Source organism: Salmo salar, chromosome 04, assembly GCF_965601325.2.
Source record: "Salmo salar chromosome 04, fSalSal1, whole genome shotgun sequence".
In the NCBI taxonomy this organism is placed as follows: Eukaryota; Metazoa; Chordata; class Actinopteri; order Salmoniformes; family Salmonidae; genus Salmo; species Salmo salar.
The window spans coordinates 82541907-82563533 of record NC_138294.1 but is presented as its reverse complement, the minus strand read 5'-3'; the positions used below and the strand labels follow the sequence as shown (position 1 = coordinate 82563533).

The 21627-nt window shown below is 42.1% G+C and overlaps 2 protein-coding genes across 2 annotated transcripts in view; one reads left to right on the top strand and one right to left on the bottom strand.

Annotated features, from left to right (window-relative positions):
• LOC100380779 (glucocorticoid receptor) overlaps nt 1-8286 on the top strand; it is a 121339-nt gene extending 113053 nt beyond the window's left edge. Inside the window, exons 9-10 of the mRNA XM_082974756.1 lie at nt 3950-4107; nt 4635-8286. Of these exons, the coding sequence (XP_082830882.1) occupies nt 3950-4107; nt 4635-4805 (329 nt within the window). The 3' untranslated portion in view covers nt 4806-8286. The remainder of the gene's footprint in view (nt 1-3949; nt 4108-4634) is intronic.
• Nucleotides 8287-11757: 3471 nt separating this feature from the next.
• LOC106603859 (rho GTPase-activating protein 26) overlaps nt 11758-21627 on the bottom strand; it is a 160935-nt gene continuing 151065 nt past the window's right edge. Inside the window, exons 21-24 of the mRNA XM_082974755.1 lie at nt 16624-16659; nt 15872-15982; nt 14609-14700; nt 11758-11926 (exon numbers count right to left, since the gene is read on the bottom strand). Of these exons, the coding sequence (XP_082830881.1) occupies nt 11838-11926; nt 14609-14700; nt 15872-15982; nt 16624-16659 (328 nt within the window). The 3' untranslated portion in view covers nt 11758-11837. The remainder of the gene's footprint in view (nt 11927-14608; nt 14701-15871; nt 15983-16623; nt 16660-21627) is intronic.

Here is a 21627-nt window from a genome sequence, read left to right as displayed (position 1 = left end):
GCATGCTGGGCCAGGCATGCCCTGAGCTCGAGAAAGTGAGCCACTTTAAAAAATATATATTATTTAACCTTTATTTAACTAGGTAAGTCAGTTGAGAACAAATTCTTATTTACAATGACGGCCAACCTCGGCCAAACCCGGACGACGCTGGGCCAATTGTGCTCCGCCCTATAGGACTCTCAATCACGGCCGGTTGTGATACAGGCTGGAATTGAACCAGGGTCTGTAGTGACGCCTCTAGGACTGAGATGCAGTGCCTTAGACCGCTGTTTCACTCGGGAGCCCCAAGCACCCTAATGGAACACTATTGGAGCGGAAGAGAAGGCCGACGCTCCAGTCTTTGGAATCTCACGTCGCACTCCAGTCAAATTGGGCTCTCCTCCACTCCAGCTCTGGTTGGAGTGCTGAATGCACCGTAACAGCGCTAACTATCCGCTATATTTTATATATACATATTGTGGAGTGTTTTACAATGTATAGTTTTTGTTTAAATCCATACAATCCAAAAATTGTGAAATCCCTCAATCTGACTAAGTTCCACCAATTCGGTGACTTTTGAGAAGTGTAACTACCCACCTATAGACTTATCTCCTGTTGGTAGTGATTCACCGATCTGTCATTTGACCGATATCCGATATTTTCCTTGCCAAAAAAAACAATACCGATAACCAATATAAAAAAATGTTGCGGCCTTTTAAGCATTCTAGTACAGTTAAATAGTTAACACACACACATGGACGCAGCGGTTTAAGGCACGGCATCTCAGTGCAAGAGGCGCCACTACAGTCCCTGGTTCGAATCCAGGCTGCATCACATCCGGCTGTGATTGGGAGTCCCATAGGACGGCGCACAATTGTCCCAGCGTCGTCCGGGGTAGGCCGTCATTGTAAATAAGAATTTGTTCTTAACTGACTTGCCAATTAAATAAAGGTTACACACACACACCACACTGACAAAAAATGTGTTTTGTTGGCATTTATGTATGTCCCCATTACCAGTAAAACATAATCCAAACCTATTTCTTTCACTTACTTGCTGTGCTGTTTCGTTGTTCAGTCGTTTCATTCTCAACCAGGATTTCTATGAAACGCAGTTTGGGTCTTTGCGTGTCAAAAAGAAAACAATGACCAGTAGATAACACTATTTGACTTGACAAATAAGCTTGTTGACCGAAAAGGACCTGACATATGACTGCACGTCACATTTAACACATTCATCATTTTTTTGATAGTGAATACACTTTCATCTCACATCGATACGTATGCTATGATGCTGGTAAAGTTGTCTCGCGCACCTACAGTGCTGGTCATTAAAAAAAAAAGCTAGCTAGCTCATGGATGCAAACAATGTTCTTCCCCATAAACATTGCAAAACGACATCTGTTTCAGTAGCCAGACCAGTCAGCGAAAGCCATCACCCATGACAGAGAACGCTTGATTGTCAAGGGCAATGAATTCCATTATCTTGGCTTTAACCTCTATGGGCAAGGTGGGACGTCACCGTCCCACTCTATTCAACAGCCAGTGGAATAGCGTGGCGCGAAATACAAAACCTCAAATGCAATAATTTCAATTTTTCAAACATACGACTATTTTACACCATTTTAAAGACAAGACTCTCGTTAATCTAACCACATTGTCCGATTTCAAAAAGGCTTTACAGCGAAAGCAAAACATTAGATTATGTTAGGAGAGTACATAGCCACAAATAATCACACAGCCATTTTTCAAGCTAGCATATATGTCACATAAACCCAAAACACAGCTAAATGAAGCACTAACCTTTGATGATCTTCATCAGATGACACACCTAGGACATTATGTTATACAATACATGCATGTTTTGTTCAATCAAGTTCATATTTATATCCAAAAACAGCTTTTACATTGGCATATGATGTTCAGAACTAGCATTCCCACCCAAAACTTCCGGTGAATTTACTAAATTACTCATCATAAACGTTGACAAAATACATAACAATTATTTTAAGAATTATAGATACAGAACTCCTTTATGCAATCGCTATGTCAGATTTTAAAATAGCTTTTCGGCGAAAGCACATTTTGCAATATTCTGAGTACATAGCTCAGCCATCACGGCTAGCTATTTTGACACCCGCCAACTTCGGGGCACACTAAACTCAGAATTAGTATTAGAAAAATTGTATTAACTTTTCTGATCTTTGTCAGAATGCACTCCCAGGACTGCTACTTCCACAAGAAATGTTGTTTTTGTTCCAAATAATCCGTAGTTATGTCCAAATACCTCCGTTTTGTTTGTGCGTTCAGGTCACTATCCAAAGGGTAACGCACGAGTGCATTTCGAGACAAGAAAAATCTAAATGTTCCTTTACCGTACTTAGAAGCATGTCAAACGCTGTTTAAAATCAATTTTTATGGTATTTTTCTCGAAAAATTGTAATAATATTCCAACCGGACAATAGTGTATTCATTCAAAAAGGAAAAGAAAAAACAGCATGGTCGCGGGACCGCGCATCACCAATCTCTTAGTCACCAGGCAGACCACTGACAAACTGAGCTACCATACTCTGCCCAGAGACAGGTGACGCCTCAATCCGCTTTCTGAAGGCTTTAGAGAGCCAATGGAAGCCTTAGAAAGTGCAACGTAACCCCAGGGATACTGTAGTTTCGAAAGGGACTAGAAAGAACTACAAATTCGCAGACAGGCCACTTCCTGCTTGGAATCTTCTTAGGTTTTTGCCTGCCATATGAGTTCTGTTATACTCAGACACCATTCAAACAGCTTTAGAAACTTCAGAGTGTTTTCTATCCAAATCTACTAATAATATGCATATTCTCGTTTCTGGGAAAGAGTAGTAACCAGTTTAAATCGGGTACGTTTTTTATCCGGCCGTGAAAATACTGCCCCCTAGCCCATACAGGTTAATGGATTTTGCCTTTTGAGTTGTCTCACTGAATTGTTCTTACCCTTTGAAATGACTGCTCGACTTGTTGACTGCTTGATCCACACAGCAGACATTGAGCGCTAGGAATGCTGTGTTGCATGTGTAGGGCAACATTTTACGTGGCGTCATTACGGCATGTACATACGTTATATAGGTAAGCATGTCAGCTTTGACGTCGGTTTTGCACATCGGCGTTAAACTAGACAACGGCTGATGCCGGCATTTTTAGCTAATATCGTCCGATTCCGATATGTTCACCGATATATCGTGCATCCCTACCTGTTAGTATTGCCTGCTACTTCAATGCATCGTTCATGTTAAAAAGTAGCTGAAGGCTAATAGCTGGAGAATGACACATATTGTTGCTCTTTCATACCAAAATAGTGATTTGTCAGTTATTCTGCACTGGAGAGGCATAAAATACTTCTCTTCTATGTTTAGAAAATAACCTCACTATATCCAAACCAAAAAGAGTATACCAGGGGCAAGCCAATTTGTATATCTCATCTGATAAGACAATTGGAGAGTATTTGACAATTTCCCACCTATGTTGTTTTGCATAATATCCATGGAGTGCAGTTTTGCCTGGGCCCAATTCCAAGATCCCAGAAGCCTGCAGTCCACGGTAGATCCTTCATCTGGCTCTCATCAGGGAAGAATGGGACAGCATAAAACCCATTGATGTTACCTGTGGTTCTGCATATTTTCCATTGACCTAAGTGTGGTTGGTACGGAAGGGGTGGGTGGTGTGTATGAGACCGTAGTGACAGGATAATGGGCAGTGTTCAGACTAGGAGACACTCCTTCCTGGCCTAGCCTAGCTGTAGGTCAGATTGTCTTGCGTGAATGTTGGTAGACTGAATGAGGTTGCGTCCTTGACATCCCAAGCTTTTTATTATGGCTTTTTTATAATGACCGTGACGTAAGTACTATATTGATATACACTGCCTTAAATGCATGATGTGTAAAAGGTTGTTTATGTATGTTTTACTCCCTCCCGCCCTCCTTCGCTTGTGCTTACAGTACCAAAGGATGGATTGAAGAGCCAGGCTGTGTTTGATGAGATCCGCATGACCTACATAAAGGAGCTGGGGAAGGCCATCGTCAAGCGGGAAGAGAACTCCAGCCAGAACTGGCAGAGGTTCTATCAACTTACTAAGCTACTGGACTCCATGCAAGAGGTGAGACTGAGGCTAAACCCAGCCTGCTCACACAGCAACACAACACCATTCAGCAACACTTGCCACCGTTTTCCAGGGACTTACGGAACCCAGGATTTCCTGGTAAACAATGGCAAGTGTTACTGCTTGGCCTATCCTGCCTAAATAAATGCAATGCAATGAAATGAATGAGTATGCCCATCCCCAACACACACACACACACACACACACACACACACACACACACACATTACATCTTCTCCTCGTCAACATACCAACAAATCAACCTGTTACAGAGATCCAGTATGCCTGATGAGCAGTCGAAACTGCACTGTTGTTATTCTATGTGTATTTGTGAGCCTCTTGAGTTAGAGGAGCTAATTAGAATGTGTCACAAGCTTCCTTTTCCAGCTATGCTATCAATGTGAAAGATGTCTTGACACTGTGCACTGTACCAAACAGTAGCTAAGCACCCTTGCATGTTGCTCTGTTGTTGCCAATGTGCGCCTAGTGAAAGACCGCAAAAAAATACCCTGTTGTTTCCACAGATGGTGGGGGGCCTCCTGCAGATCTGTTTCTACACATTTGTGAATAAATCCCTGAGCGTGGAGTTCCCGGAGATGCTGGCTGAGATCATCAGCAACCAGTTACCGAAATTCAAAGATGGGAGCGTCAAGCCCCTTCTGTTTCATGCCTTAAACCATGACACAATGCCTTAAAACCCCAGCCTCCCCTGCCTTCTGTCCTCTCGCCCGCCCGCCAGCCAGACCCGCCTATTTTCCCTGCAGATGGCCCAGGACCCCCACCAGTACGGATTAATGTAATGAGAGCGTGCTCCTGAATCGGTTTCCAGAGGACTCCGATGGAGAAATAGAACTTGCAAAGGAGAATGACACAGTGACCGAGCGACAGGTCACAAACTAGACTGACCCTTCTGAATCAAACAGAAACTTTTCTGGAATCGTGTTTAGACCGTGAATCACTTCATAACAGTTGATTATTGTGAGATTGGAGGAATCAAATTCTACCAACGAAAAGAGATTAATATTTTGAATTGATTTTATGCATGCACACACTGCTCTTCTTTTTTACACAGGATTATCAGAAAAGGGAAAATGTGCCTTTTTTTGGTTTAGCTTTGCAGGCTGTCTATAGCCATTCTTCTCAAACTGTCAAAAGCAAGTATTTTGCATAGGAATCTAATATAAACACTTTTGTATGTATTTCTATCTGTTATTCACAATGGCAGTTTCTATCCTCTAAACAGCCATGTTTCTTTTCTCAAGTGGGCAGCTTAATGATCCCCAGAAGTGAACTAGCAAGAGTGAGCTCCTTATGTAAGGTAATGAAATCCAACATTTATGTCCAATTTCATTCTCCACAACCTTTCAGTAGTTGTTATACTCAAAAGCATCAATAATGCTTTGTGGTATTCATAAGGAGAATTTGTTTCCTGCCCATGTCTGAGCTTATGTCACATACAGAATGTCATAATTCAACAGTGGGAAAAAAATGATTCACATTTGTTATAGGTGAAACATCAGTTAAACCTTTACAGTACCAGTCAAAAGTTTAGACATATTTAGTCAGTCCAGGGTTTTTCTTTATTTTTACTATTTTCTACATAATAGAATAATAGACCGGTGAAAATCAGGTTGAGAGTACGTCAAGAGTGTGCAAAGCTGTCATCAAGGCAAAGTGTGGCTACTTTGAAGAATCTCAAATATATTTTGATTTAACTCTTTTTTTGGTTACTACACGATTCTATGTGTTATTTCATAGTTTTGATGTCTTCACTATTATTCTACATTGTAGAAAATAGTAAAAATAAAGAAAAACCCTTGAATGAGTAGGTGTGTCCAAACTTTTGACTGGTACTGTATGTGTAACAGGTTAAGTCTTCGTGTTAAAGGGAGGGCTCACTTCATGTTAAAACCGGCCTTGATTTGCGAGCTAAATGAAAATGCCAGCGTTGGTCTAGGGGATGGGAGTTTGCAGCAGTGGCTAATGATTGTGTGTGTGTGAGAGCAAAAAGGACAGAAAGTAACAACCTGAACAAGTTTGTTCATATGATATGAAAACGGATGTATTTATTTCAAAGTTGTCACAACCCTATTTCTTATGATGCGTCAAGCTGAGTTTGAGAGCATACGCACAGTCACTATTCTCTGGGAGTTGCAAATAAATTATGTAAAATGTCACAAGGTCTTCAGTTTGGCCCGTTTTACCGTCACCTGTGTGTATTATACTAGTGCCAAACCAGAACTGTTTAATTGTTTTGCTGTCCAAGCATTATTATTCTATGCTTCAGGGTGCTCATTTTATAAAAAATATTATTGGGTAAAAATAATAAGTACACCAGCTAACGAGGAATACAAGTATTGATTGTTGTTCACAAGATCATGTAGATGTTTTCAAGCCATTTTGTATACTTGTACTCTGAGACTCTTGAACTTGCAATGGTGTTTTGTAATGCTATCAAAGTATGGTGACCTGCACATTTCCCTGTGAAAACGAAGTTCGCCGTCCCTGCTAGAAGTCATTCTCTCTCTCTCTTGAGGTAAACACCAGCTTATGCCATGTAAAAGCCCAAAGTAAAATGGCTTTTGGTGTGCAAGTGCAGAATCATTGCTATAAGGCTTTCTACTTGGTCTCAGAATTGTTTTATTCTAACTTCTAAGCTCCTTCTTCGTAATCATTAGGCCAGGATAGTTAACAAACAAAATGGCAGCCATGTGATCTAACTACCTCATGTAGTCATCCTTTCAGTCAGACTGATGGAATGACCACGTGAGATGGATCCCCTGGTGCTGCTCTCTGCACGTGTTTTGGGGTGAGATTGACATATTTTGGTTTACTTTCACATAGTGTTAGAGGACTGTCTCTGTTCTGGTCTTCGATTGGTCAAACCAGCTTGATCATATCCTAATGATCACTGCATTGCCGTAGATGTACGTACATATAGGGTAACATCCCTGAAGTTTTGATTAATACATGTTTCATGACAACTTTTGACAGAATACCTGTATATTCCTATACTAATTTGTTTTTTTTCTCAAACAAGTTTCACTTAAGGCCTTGCAAAAGGGAGACAGAGAGCCATACAAAAATGTGGGTTTAAATTCAGGAAAACTTAACTGTCAATGCTTTTGAAAATGGATTTCTTTTAAAACAACTATTTTCAGTAATTTTGAATATCAGTTTGATCCTCTTTGATATGAATCATTTTACTGTCTTTTTGTGCATTTGATGAGTAAGACAGTAATTGTTTTATTTTTCTGTTGGTTTGTGTTTGACAAAGATACATGTATTGCATATGTACTTAGAAAGTGTTAATATGTTGTCTGACTAAATATAAATCAATGGGAAAGATTATATGAAAGACCACTTTGTTTTAGAAAATGTGGGTTTTGGGAGGGGATGAAGGACTGGAGTATATTTTGTATAGTGCAACAGAGTTGCCAAAGCAGAGAGAACAGAAGTATTCAAGCAGCCAGTTACATTTACAGTAGCACTTATCCAATTATAGTACCTATTTTTAAATATATTTTGTAATGGTCTAAGCTTTGTATATTGCTGTGAGGATTAACCAGTCATTTAAAAATACATTTAAAAAAAGGTATTTGTGTGAAAGTAATCTACCAGAGAATTTGCACTACCACGTTTCATAATAAATAGGAAAGGAGCTAGGTCTGTACTCCAAGTCTTAGCTGTGAAAGAAATGGTCGTTTTTCACTGCAAACACTAAATACTGACCTGCCTCATTTCCCATTGATTTCAGATTGATTTGTTTTGGTTTACGAACCACAAAACGGCCTACAAGAATCTACAAATATGTTAATTCACTACCTCATACTGGTTGAGAGTCTATTTTCTGTATAAAATACATGCAAATAGTATCTTTAAAGATTGAGGGCAGATCATATTTCACTGGTATATGGCTTTCATTAAAGTCTGTTCTGTTTGTATTTCAGTTCTGTACATGTAATCCAAATGTAAAGAATATATACATTGTCTATTTGTTTACAAAATAGTTTGTATTACTGCTGTCAATGTCAATATTTTCACCAATTTGATTAAATGTTGGACTAAAATGTCTGTAGTTCTGGTTGCTCTAGTTTCACTTCATGACCTCCTAGGTGATTATCAAATGTTTCTCCAGATAAACCTGTTCATAAAATAAAAGCTTTTTCAATCATTTCTCAGGCCTCCAAATTTGTCTTGATGAATGACACATTTTTCTTAACTGTGTTTGTTGGATGACATCAAATACATCAGACATAAAAGTTAACAGGAACTTCAAAGGAAATTACAATTTCCATATCACTGTGTAGTATAAAAATGTTTTGACTCCATCAAACTTTCTGGAGCTGGGAACCTGTTCACCACCTGAGGAAATATTTGAGAAACGACCGTAAGCCTATTCTGTGTTCAACTTCTGAAGGGCTTACGTTGCTAACATAGCTGGTTTTAAGTCACTGTGAGGTCATGGATAGGAGTTATCTGGAGCATGATAACGGATTATAAACCGGGTAGTTTGAGATCTGGATGCTGATTGGCTAAAAATGGTGTTAAAATCAGACAATATACCACAGTATGATGCAAAATGTTTTGTTCACTGTTCTAATTACCTTGGCAACCAGTAAGGCACCTCAGGGGTATGTGGTACAGTATATGGCCAACATACTGTACCACAGCTAAGGTGTGTATGAAGGCACTTCAAGTTGCGTCGTGCTTAACAGCCCTTAGCCGTGGTATATTATTGACCCTATACAACACCACCTCCGTGATTAGGTACATTTTTAATTGGGGTCAACTGTCGCTTTAATATCAGCCAGTTTAGTTATCATAATCCTCATTTGGGCACAACTTATCAAAACCTTTCGCAACGGAAAACAAAAATGAGTCCCTCCCTGTGTCTTTTCTTCCGTTTTGTGCCTAACAAATACAACCCAGGGGTGTCTTTGCTTTCCAATACTCTAAACTACGGGTGTCAAATGTATCCACAGAAGGTGGGTTTTTCCTTTAAATTAAGACCTACACAACCAGGTGATGGGGAGTTCCTTACTGATTAGTGGCCTTAATTTATCAATCAAGTACAAAGGGGGAGCGAAAACACGCAGACACTCGGCCCTCCATGCAATGCGATGGAATTCCCTTTATTTTGAATACATTTTCTCATATCGATAATGCTTTGTTATATTAGGGTTGTCTACTCAGAACCAGTAGCGGTGCGTGGGTAAAATCACTGCGGATGTGATATACCACGCCTTTGTTCCATCACAAAACCGGAGAGCAACCTCTGTCCAGTAACAGACAGTTACATGACCTACTGCATGGTCAAGCAAGTTCATGTTTCCCACATTTTCAGACCACTAAACTACTATTGATTTAGAACCATGGAGTTACCACAAGTCGCAAAGAAAACAGCAGCTGCCTCCACTATAAAAACACTATTTCAATTTCAACGTCATTAAATCACCTCTGCTTAGTCTAATACAGTGACAACTAAATAATACCAAAAACAAATTGGTTCAATCAATGTAAACGAAACATGATGTGGCTGTCCATGGTTCTGATTTCTCTGTGTGTTTGTGCAAGTAAAAAAAACATGTTGACTCACCCTACTTGTAGAGAAACGCCAATGCCATCCTCTCTTCCATGTTGACGAAACGGTCTGTCACTGTCATGCAGTGCACGTTTTCATTTTTTGTTGTCCTAGGGTACCTGGCTAAAATTCTTGCTCGCCTAACTTCCTTTCATGGACAATGTTTAGCTAGTTAACATTAGCCTTCTACATCTAGCTACATATTGAACTTCCATCCTCTCAGGCCAGACGCACAATGTATGAATTAATGGTTGGACCAGAATCGTTAAAATCATTGGCCAGTACGGAGAATTAAGTAAAACCACAAGTCTAAATCCCTATTTCCATCCATGGCTAATTTAGGAAAGGAAGATTTTGGCTAGCTAGCCATCGGAGGACAACTCAACGAGATGCAACAATTCAAGTTCTTCTGTCAATGACGTATGCTCTCGATGGGATTTGATAGGATTGACGCCAAATGAAAGCTGGCTTCTCTTGACACTTTGGTGCGGCAGGACCATACACAGTTCGGGGTCTGTTGGTTCCATCCCCCAGCACCACCGTTCAGTTTAGCTCAAAGCTACCAGACAGCATCAGATAGATGGCCTACACGTAGAGACAGAGGGGTGCTGTTTCACTCGCTCGGATGCTTTCTCCTGTGAGATACATTCAGCCTCTTGTAAACTGAAGGAAAATTATGAAACACAGAGACGAAAGATAAATTATCTTGGAAAGAAATTTGGGCTTCCCTTGGCGTGTGGCTCAGTTGGTAGAGCATGGTGTTTGCAACGCCAGGGTTGTGGGTTCGATTCCCACGGGGGACCAGTACAGAGAATAATTTTTGTTTTTTTAAATGTATGAAATGTATGCATTCACTGCTGTAAGTCGCTCTGGATAAGAACGTCTGCTAAATGACTAAAATGTAAATGTTAAAATGCATCCATGACTACACACCAGTGCTCAGAATAGGTCTATAAAATCCAAGGCATTGAGACATGAAGAAACTAGGACAGATCTGCGAGTTCAATGTTGGTCTTTAATAGATTATCTTCTATACAACCTTGTTCATGATTCATTTGATCAGAAAGAATATACAGGCTCCCAATGGACAGGAAGTAGATGACACAAACAAATTTAGCAACTAAGATGCAAAAAAAAAAATCGGTTAGTATGCTACAATACAAAATGTGATACTTAAAAAATTATACCTTATCAAATGTATTTACAATGTTAATACTCTCCAAAAGAATACAGTTCAGATCTCAGCTTTGAAAATGTATATAAATAACATAAGTACACAGTAAAACATTTTTTACACTCTACTTGTTAAGATTTTAATTTTTTTTAAATTCAGTTAATGAAAACAGTTCAGTTAACTTTCTAGGTTTTTTGAGACAATTTCACCCAGTAGTTTCAATTTTTTAAATAAAAAAAAACGTTTAAATGTGTGTAACCGGGAGTTAAGATGCTCCCACCGCTGTACTGTATTGGTAGGTAAACAGCAGTTGTGTTCTATCTCGTCTAGGGGAATACCAGGTTGCCATGGCAAGGTGCTCACATTTATAGTGATACTCGCTGAAAAATACCCCCTATCATTTAGAGATGAAAGCACCCCACACAGTCAACTCCATTCATTGAGACATTTTAGCAGACGCCCCAGAGCGACTTACAAGAGCAATGAGGGTTAAGTGCCTTGCTCAAGGGCACAACAGATTTTTTATCTAGTCAGATTGTGGATTCAAACCAGCGACCATTGGGTTACTGGGCCAACGCTCTTAACCGCTAGGCTACCAGCCACCCTGTTCCTACAGGCAGTACACAGGAAGAGAAGTTGGACTGCAGTCCAAACCTCAGACCAATTACTTTTTTCCCGAAGATGGAAACATCTTCCAAAGTTTCAACTGATGATAGAAGACACTAAAAGCAGTGGCAGTGCAATTCAATTAACTAAGGACTGTCTGAACAGTGGAATGAGCTTTTATAGCAACAATGCAACACACACACACACACACACACACACACACACACACACACACACACACACACACACACACACACACACACACACACACACACACACCACACACACACACACACACACACACACACTATCTCTCTCTCCCAATAAGCTGCGTGGTCTCTTCAGTTCAGTCCTGGTCCAGGACTACACAAACTCCACATAGTTCTCCGGTATCAGGCCCGTCCTGCCGTCCAGGGTGCCTTCCAGCCAGCCTGGCTCCCTGGAGGAATGAACTGAGGGATGAGAGACAGATGCACATAGCTGAGCTGTTCTCAACCGTTAACCGCCTCTCATGTTATCCAACAGAACATTAGAGAGTCCCCATTTGAAAGCAGAGACCAATATGGTGAGTAGCTACTGACAGCTGGGACAGTGGCACTCTGGTGGTTATGGGAAGAATCAGAGAGGGGGGTGACACACCACTGCATACTTCTTGAGAAGGCGGTATAAGATGAACAAGACCCCAGTGTGCAACTGTGACCCCTAGCAGCATTGATGACCCCTAGCAGCATTGATGACCCCTAGCGGTATTGATGACCCCTAGCAGCATTGATGACCCCTAGCAGCATTGATGACCCCTAGCGGCATTGATGACCGCTAGCAGCATTGATGACCCCTAGCAGTATTGATGACCGCTAGCGGTATTGATGACCCCTAGCGGCATTGATGACCCCTAGCGGCATTGATGACCCCTAGCGGCATTGATGACCCCTAGCGGCATTGATGACCCCTAGCGGTATTGATGACCCCTAGCGGCATTGATGACCCCTAGCGGCATTGATGACCGCTAGCGGCATTGATGACCCCTAGCGGTATTGATGACCCCTAGCGGTATTGATGACCCCTAGCGGCATTGATGACCGCTAGCGGCATTGATGACCGCTAGCGGCATTGATGACCCCTAGCGGCATTGATGACCCCTAGCGGCATTGATGACCCCTAGCGGCATTGATGACCCCTAGCGGCATTGATGACGCCTAGCGGCATTGATGACCCCTAGCGGTATTGATGACCCCTAGCGGCATTGATGACCCCTAGCAACATTGATGACCCCTAGGAGCATTGATGACCCCTAGCGGTATTGATGACCCCTAGCGGTATTGATGACCCCTAGCGGCATTGATGACCCCTAGCGGTATTGATGACCCCTAGCGGCATTGATGACCCCTAGCGGTATTGATGACCCCTAGCGGCATTGATGACCCCTAGCGGCATTGATGACCCCTAGCGGTATTGATGACCCCTAGCAGCATTGATGACCCCTAGCAACATTGATGACCCCTAGCAACATTGATGACCCCTAGCGGCATTGATGACCCCTAGCGGCATTGATGACCCCTAGCAGCATTGATGACCCCTAGCAGCATTGATGACCCCTAGCAGCATTGATGACCCCTAGCAGCATTGATACCCCAAGCCACCATGAAAACATGAAGCGCCATTACACGCTGGCTGTAGATACAATTTACATAAGGGGTCATTGCAATTACATACATTATTGTAAATGTATCAGCCCATAGGTCTGTGTTTTCTATATTTTAAAACAAAAAACCTATCAACAAAATATAGGCACTGAGAATTGACAGGTTACTCAGAGAGTTGACAGGTTGCTCAGAGAGTTGACAGGTCGCTCAGAGTTGACAGGTCGCTCAGAGTTGACAGGTCGCTCAGAGTTGACAGGTCGCTCGGAGAGTTGACAGGTCGCTCGGAGAGTTGACAGGTCGCTCGGAGAGTTGACAGGTCGTTCGGAGAGTTGACAGGTCGCTCGGAGAGTTGACAGGTCGCTCGGAGAGTTGACAGGTCGCTCGGAGAGTTGACAGGTCGCTCGGAGAGTTGACAGGTCACTCAGAGAGTTGACAGGTCACTCAGAGAGTTGACAGGTTACTCAGAGAGTTGACAGGTTGCTCAGAGAGTTGACAGGTTGCTCAGAGAGTTGACAGGTTACTCAGAGAGTTGAGAAGAGAACTTCTGCATATAAATGAGTGTGAAAACTCACTTGTTCTTGACTGACCGTACTGACTATTCAATCCGTATTGCGGAAGTTCAGCATTACAGCGTAATTGACATTTTAAGGCAATCAAATTTCACAGTAAACACTGCATATGTCCGTCCAATTGGAAATGACCTTTACATTTCTATTACGCAATCAGCTTTCCAGACTGAATAAAGGCCCTTGTCTTGTTTGGTAGCTAGGAACTGTAGCTAGGAACTGTATCGAGGAAAGCTTAGGGAAACATTTCCTAGAGCACTATGGACCCTAGGGTGTTCCTCAAATGACATCATTTCCCATACAGAGTGCACTACTTTTCACCAAGGCCCTATTCCCTATATAGTGCACTACTTTTGATGAGGGCCCTATTCCCTATATAGTGCACTACTTTTGACCAGGGCCCTATTCCCTATATAGTGCACTAATTTTGACCAGGGCCCTATTCCCTATATAGTGCACTACTTTTGACCAGGGCCCTATTCCCTATATAGTGCAAAAAATACAAATAAAACAGTTTTGCTTTGTCATTATGTGATATTGTGTGTAGATTGATGAGGGGAAAAAAATATTTAATTAATTTTAGAATAAGGCTGTAACGTAACAAAATGTGGAAAAAGTCAAGGGGTCTGAATACTTTCTGAATGCACTGTATTGTTTTATAATAATAATAGGTCTACCATCCCACATTTTCCCACCCCTAGACCCTACACCCTCTGCACTTATGGGTATCTGAGAGGATTTGACAGGTGCAACCAATCTGGTAGTTGCCCCACCTTGGTCTCTGATGGGCTAGCTGGAAGTTTCACCATATTGTTTATACCAACCAAATCTGTTCAGATATCCACAAGTGCACAGGGCGTAGGGTTTAGGGGTCCATTTGGGATTGGGACACGGTTATTTAAGAGTCACAGTGGTCCGTACTCACCATTTTCAAAGGTGGTCCCTGCGATGAATGAAAGCTCAGAGTGGTGCTCGGCTTTGCAGGCGTAGAGGGCCCTAGCCTGCCTGCCTGGGACGCTACAGAGGGGGAGGGAAAATAACATGTTATAATCCAACTCACTCAGATACCACATTGGGCACTTTGAGTGTCCCACCACTCCTAACTGTCGGGAGCAACGACAGGTGAAGCTCCAACTGTACCAGAGTGTCTCATAACATCATCATTGCTCCCATATCAGTATTTACAATGACAGCCTCGGAACAGGGGCAGAACGACAGATTTTTACCTTGTTAGCTCAGGGATTTGATCTAGCAACCTTTCTGTCACTGGCCCAACACTCTAACCACTAGGCTACCTGCTACCCAAGGTTGCCTTCTTGCTTTACAAGAAGTGTGTCCTTGTAAAGTAAAAAGCAGCAACGAATATGCTATATATCCGACAGATATTTACACAGCTCCCCAAAAAAGGCCCATGGTTATTCTGAACCTGACTAAACCTGACCCAAGGTATTTCTAATCTGGAGTTTCTGTCTAGACCTGACTCAAGGTATTTCTAATCTGGAGTTTCTGTCTAGACCTGACTCAAGGTATTTCTAATCTGGAGTATATCTGTCTAGACCTGACTCAAGGTATTTATAACTTTGAGTATATCTGTCTAGACCTGACTCAAGGTATTTATAACTTTGAGTATATCTGTCTAGACCTGACTCAAGGTATTTCTAATCTGGAGTTTCTGTCTAGACCTGACTCAAGGTATTTATAATCTGGAGTATATCTGTCTAGACCTGACTCAAGGTATTTATAACTTTGAGTATATCTGTCTAGACCTGCCTGAAGGTATTTATAATCTGGAGTATATCTGAATTACCTGGCTACATGCATAACAATTTTTGGAAGTCTGATAGACTGGCTGTATCCTCAATCAACCAATGATGAGCCTGTGATCCACTTTCACACGACTGAGCCAAACTGAGCTGAGCTGTACTGCACTGGATTGGTTACACATCTGCTGTAGTTGCTGGGAAGGAATAAATTAATCTGAGCTAGTATAGTGCAATTCAAATTGGCGTGATAGTATGAACAGGGTAAGCATCTCAGGGTGATCAGGAACTATCTGTCAGTGATCATGCACAGTGGTGGGGGTGGGGCAGAGGGGGTGCAGCAGTGAGGCGGCGCAAAGCTCCAGAATTGGCATTGTGAGTAGGAGGTGCAACCGAAGATGCCGTGTTGGGCGGACGTGGTGACAGACCTGATGGGGGAGGAGTCACTGGAGGTCGAGGAGGCTGGCTGGGGGCTGGAGGGTGCGGAGAACATCGGCCAGGAGGGGGAGCGTGGTGAGGTGGGGCTGGGTGAGGCTGGGCTGAGAGACACACATACACAACATCCATGGTGACTAGACTGTCAGCGACTACATGGAGTGGCTATACTATATCCAGTATCTAGTGGACAGTGGCTCAGTGAGTACAGGGACGTGAGGCAACCCATACAGGCTGCATACAGGCATCAGCTGGAACTAAGCATCAGCTGGAACTAAGCATCAGCTGGAACTAAGCATAAGATAAAACTAAGCATCAACTGGAACTAAGCATCAACTGGAACTAAGCATCAACTGGAACTAAGCATCAGCTGGAACTAAGCATCAGCTGGAACTAAGCATCAGCTGGAACTAAGCATCAGCTGGAACTAAGCATAAGCTAAAACTAAGGATCAGCTGGAACTTGGTTGTTCTTTGTTGGCTTCAGGCGCAAGTAAACAATGGTAATTCCCATTAGACTAGAGTTGTTATAGTTTGATAACATCTGCGATATAATATATCTGATTGTGAAGAAAGATCAGGGTGCATTTTAATTATAGCTCAGTACGTATTGAGTTGGAACTGGTAAGAACGCTAGGTGATTTGTTATTGTGACGACACAGACACATCTTGACTGAATTATCTTGTTATTTGTGATAGATTTGTGTCATTGGTTAGTGACGAAAGGGTGTGAAGAACGTCCATACCTCGTTGGGATACTGGTGCGGCTCTTTTGGTTCAGCCTGGAATCACAATGGAGGAGACTGAGTTAGTCATGCTGCTTCACATTACACTGGAGTGAATAGGTTATTAATGAGGCATGCTGATGCCTACAGTATATTTAATCATGCATAGGGTCATTGTGCCTCTATGTGCTGTTACTTTTAGAAACAGCCATTAGTGACAACAGTGCAACCCATGAATAATACTTTCCACATAGCTAGCTCTGCCTGTTATAACAACCTCCCACAAACTGACTGACCTAATCTGCCACACATGAAATACCCCAAGCTGTTCAGATAAATATTTGTTCCTTTTTTTTTTTGGTTTTAAACCAATCTTATAATCTACATCAGATACACATCTACCTTTGTTTGTCTACCATTTTTAATTCAAAGCAAATGCATCTTATTCTTTCAACACCGCGGCATATATCTCTGCCATTCCCCTGCCTAGCAGCGAATCTCTGCTCCTCCTCCCAGAGTGGCACGCTTCGCCTGAGCTGGCTTAATGAAACTGATCCCACGTTTCTTTCACATCGTCCATCAATCTTGACAACATCATTCAATTACAGTGCGCCAGGCCCAGAGAGCTTTATCAGATGGGGTATCAACACTGCCAGACTAAATAAAGATTACCGTATTACGCCTAGTCTGCTACCCCCCCATGGTTACTAAACTGCCTGTAGGCCAAATGTAACGCAGAATATTACTGGTCAGGGCAGGGGGCCTTGTTGCATTAATGGAGAGAACACAGGCAGGGCATGCGAAATGTCAACACAGTTCTCCTGCAACAGCGTAATCAAATTAAGATCGTAGTGTTTTCCACTACGTCTCCAACAATTCCACATTGTAAGAAGGAAAGTCACCTGAGCAGCATAATTATGAGTAAATCATATTTGTACTCACAAAGCCTGTAATAACTGTATTACTATGTCATCTGTCTGTTTACGATGTCTGAATGGCTCTTAGCATATTGTTGGTGCGTTTCTCAACCTTTGGAAATACTTCATGTGCCTGAGAATTCTAATTCCATCTGGTTTGTGTTCTTGTCTGCAAAGGGTCAGCTGAATTTAGTACCTCTCTCATTAGAACAATAGGCTACAGATCCGTCACCAATCCATAACTATCATATTGCTGTCCGTGCCTTGTTTTTATGACCTGCTCCCTTCGCTAACCAAGGTTATAGAATCCTGACCTGAGACAATCAATTCTACAGTTCTGCCAGTCCCCAGAAGTGGATTAACCGGTCCAAGGCTACTTTCTGCTATTTACAATTCTTGAGAGAGACAGCTCTACTGAGAGAGAGGAGAGAGAGAGACAGAGAGAGAGAGACAGAGAGAGAGAAAGAGAGGGATGGAGAGAGCGTTAGCTCCTCGAGAGACTGTAGTCGCAGCAGAACTCGCTTCGACTGGCCCTGTTGAGTGATGCCTCTTTGTACAACTGGGTCACTAGGAGAAATGGAAATATTTTGATGACACGTTTTCAAGAACATTTTTGAGGTCTGAGTCACCAGGGATTCTAGTCTTGTGTGTTTTTCTCAGTAGTAATTCAGCCCTGTGCTACACCGCACCCTTCTAATAAAACAGAATAGGAAGAAACGATAACAGCTGAGATCCGCAGAGGAAAAGACTGACCCTGCCATGGGGTCATCACTGAGGCCAAGCAAAGGACCTGTAAGTTCCGACTTAACCAAAACAAACAGATGGAACTTTGAAGGGTTTTGTGTTAAATCATAATTTCACCATCTGATAAAACTACAAAGACAGAGAAGACCGAAACGAAACTCAAGGTTAGTAAAAGTCGTATTACTTTCAGAGGCAGTTTTGGATGGCGTGAAATTATGCCTCTTTACTGATGGGGGTCAAGGTCTTCCTAGAACTTGTAAGTGGTACCAGGGTTACTATTATGAGCTGTGATACTGTTAAACAGCTTATCAGACATACACTGAGTGTATAAAACATTAAGAACACCTTCCTAATATTGAGTTGCACCCCCTTTTGCCCTCAGAGCAGACTCCATTAGTTGGGGCATGAACTCTACAAGGTGTCAAAAACATTCCACATGGATGCTGGCCCATGGTGACTATAATGCTTCTGACAGTTGTGACAAGTTGGCTGGATGTCCTTTGGGTGGTGGACCATTCTTGATACACACAGGAAACTGTGTGAAAAACCGAGCAGCGTTGCTTGTCACAAACCGCTGCGCCAAGCACCTACAATCATACCCTGTCTTGCCCATTCACCCTCGGAATGGCACACATACACAATCAATGTCTCAATTATCTCAAGGCTTAAAAATCCTTCTTTGACCTGTCCTCCCCTTCATCTACACTGATTGAAGTGGATTTGTTAACAACTTACATCAAGAAGGGATCATAGACTGTCACCTGGTGACAGTCTATCTCATGGAAAGAGCAGGTGTTCCTAATGTTTTGTTCACTCAGTGTAAAGGTGCCAGGGTCTCTGTCTCCATTCCGAAAATAACAAATCCTAACTTTTGTCATGACGTTGGCCTGTGGGTAAGGTTTATGACCCCCCCCCCCATAAATACCTTTCCCCCTTCCCCTCTCTTACTGACCCTACTGAAGGACTGCTGTCCTGTTAAATATAGAGAGTCTGGGAACATCAAACAAATGGGGTTATCAGAGTCACATGGAATTGTTATGCAATTGAAATGTTTGATATTGAAATTGTTTGTTAGGAGATTAAATGTAATTTTAGCTTCCAAATGAGAGAATTGGGTTTTCATAAGGAAAGTGCCCTGCTCGATCAGTGGTCCAACCCTGTGAAGAGACAAGGGTTATAAACGATGAAACACCTCCCTTCCCCCTCTCCACTATATAACCCTTTGACGAAAAGACATTCACGTAGTTCCAGTATGGGAGGCCTGCAGCCTCTACATTAGAAGGACACACATGTCAACTAAGCCAACCTCGGCGTGAGCTATGGTATGAACTGGTATGAACTTTGAGCTTATTCACTACAGAAGTGCTACTTCCTAGCCGTTGAGTTAGCAGCGGCCGCTGTAACGTGGGCTAGGAAAGGACGGACGACGGATCCAGTCTAACAGACGGACGAAGATACCACCACGTATCCAATTGACCACCAGAGACATTCTTCCGAGTAACAGGAAGATCTGTTGGCCAACACGGCCAGCATCTACGACCAATCTACCGAAGCGCAGCTCAGAGTAAATATTTATTGCATTTTCCTTTTCCAAATGGGCGGTAATTTAGAATGCATAAGATAATGTATTTACGATAGCATAGCTGCTGTTTCTCTGTTCCTAAATCTTCCCGCTCTTTCATTCAAGCCCAACCCCCTTTCCTTTGTGTAACCAGCCGTCATATCTGTTCCGTCTACCAGGACGTTTTCTGTATGACGACATTGTATTCTGTGTATTTGTAATTCTGTGTGATTAGTTAGGTATTTAGTAAATAAATAATTAAACCCAATTTTGTATTGCTGATTCAACTTGTTAGCCAGGGTTCGTGAAGATAGCCAAGAACTTACAACTTTCATTATGAGACTGAAAATAAAACAAGGGTTAATATTGACTGCTATCGATGTAAAATATTACAAAGTATTTTAAGAGTTTATTCGGAAGATAACAGCTCTATACACGTTCTTCCGTGGTGCCCCGACTTTCTAGTTAATTACATTTACATGATTAGCTTAATCAGGTCATATTAATTACAGAGAAATCATTTTACAAGTTAGCATGTCATATCACTTAATCCGGCATAGCCAAAGACACGACACTTTTATATAAGTGTTATTTTAAGTCAAACAAGTGCTGTGTTAAAATAACTTGTATGCCTGTTCGTGGAGCAAACGGTTCACTTTCTAACATCCTGGCTAATCTGAGGAAGTCTTTAGATGGTAGTGGTGGCTATGATTGGCTAATGGCTAGGTTGTCCCAGACAGGACCACTGTCACTTGACATGTCTGAATGGGGGCCTGCCAGCCACTGTGTACAAGCCAGCTATTAACAACCAGAACGTTCTACAAGCTGAAACCAATAGGCTAGCATTGGGGTGGCAAGTAGCCTAGTGGTTAGAGCGTTGGGCCAGTAACTGAAAGGTTGCTAGATTAAATCCCCGAGCTGACAAGTTAAAAATCTGTTGTTCTGCCCCTGAACAAGGCAGTTAGCCTAGGAACAGTGGGTTGTCATTGTAAAAAAGAATTTGTTCTTAACTGACTTGCCTAATAAAAAAAATGTAATGAAACCAAGTCACTGTACAGGCTAGCATTGAATGAAACCAAGTCACTGTACAGGCTAGCATTGAATGAAACCAAGTCTCTGTACAGGCTAGCATTGAATGAAACCAAGTCTCTGTACAGGCTAGCATTGCATGAAACCAAGTCTCTGTACAGGCTAGCATTGAATGAAACCAAGTCGCTGTACAGGCTAGCATTGAATGAAACCAAGTCTCTGTACAGGCTAGCATTGAATGAAACCAAGTCTCTGTACAGGCTAGCATTGAATGAAACCAAGTCTCTGTACAGGCTAGCATTGAATGAAACCAAGTCTCTGTACAGGCTAGCATTGAATGAAACCAAGTCTCTGTACAGGCTAGCATTGAATGAAACCAAGTCTCTGTACAGGCTAGCATTGAATGAAACCAAGTCTCTGTACAGGCTAGCATTGAATGAAACCAAGTCTCTGTACAGGCTAGCATTGAATGAAACCAAGTCTCTGTACAGGCTAGCATTGAATGAAACCAAGTCTCTGTACAGGCTAGCATTGAATGAAACCAAGTCTCTGTACAGGCTAGCATTGAATGAAACCAAGTCTCTGTACAGGCTAGCATTGAATGAAACCAAGTCTCTGTACAGGCTAGCATTGAATGAAACCAAGTCTCTGTACAGGCTAGCATTGCATGAAACCAAGTCTCTGTACAGGCTAGCATTGAATGAAACCAAGTCTCTGTACAGGCTAGCATTGAATGAAACCAAGTCTCTGTACAGGCTAGCATTGAATGAAACC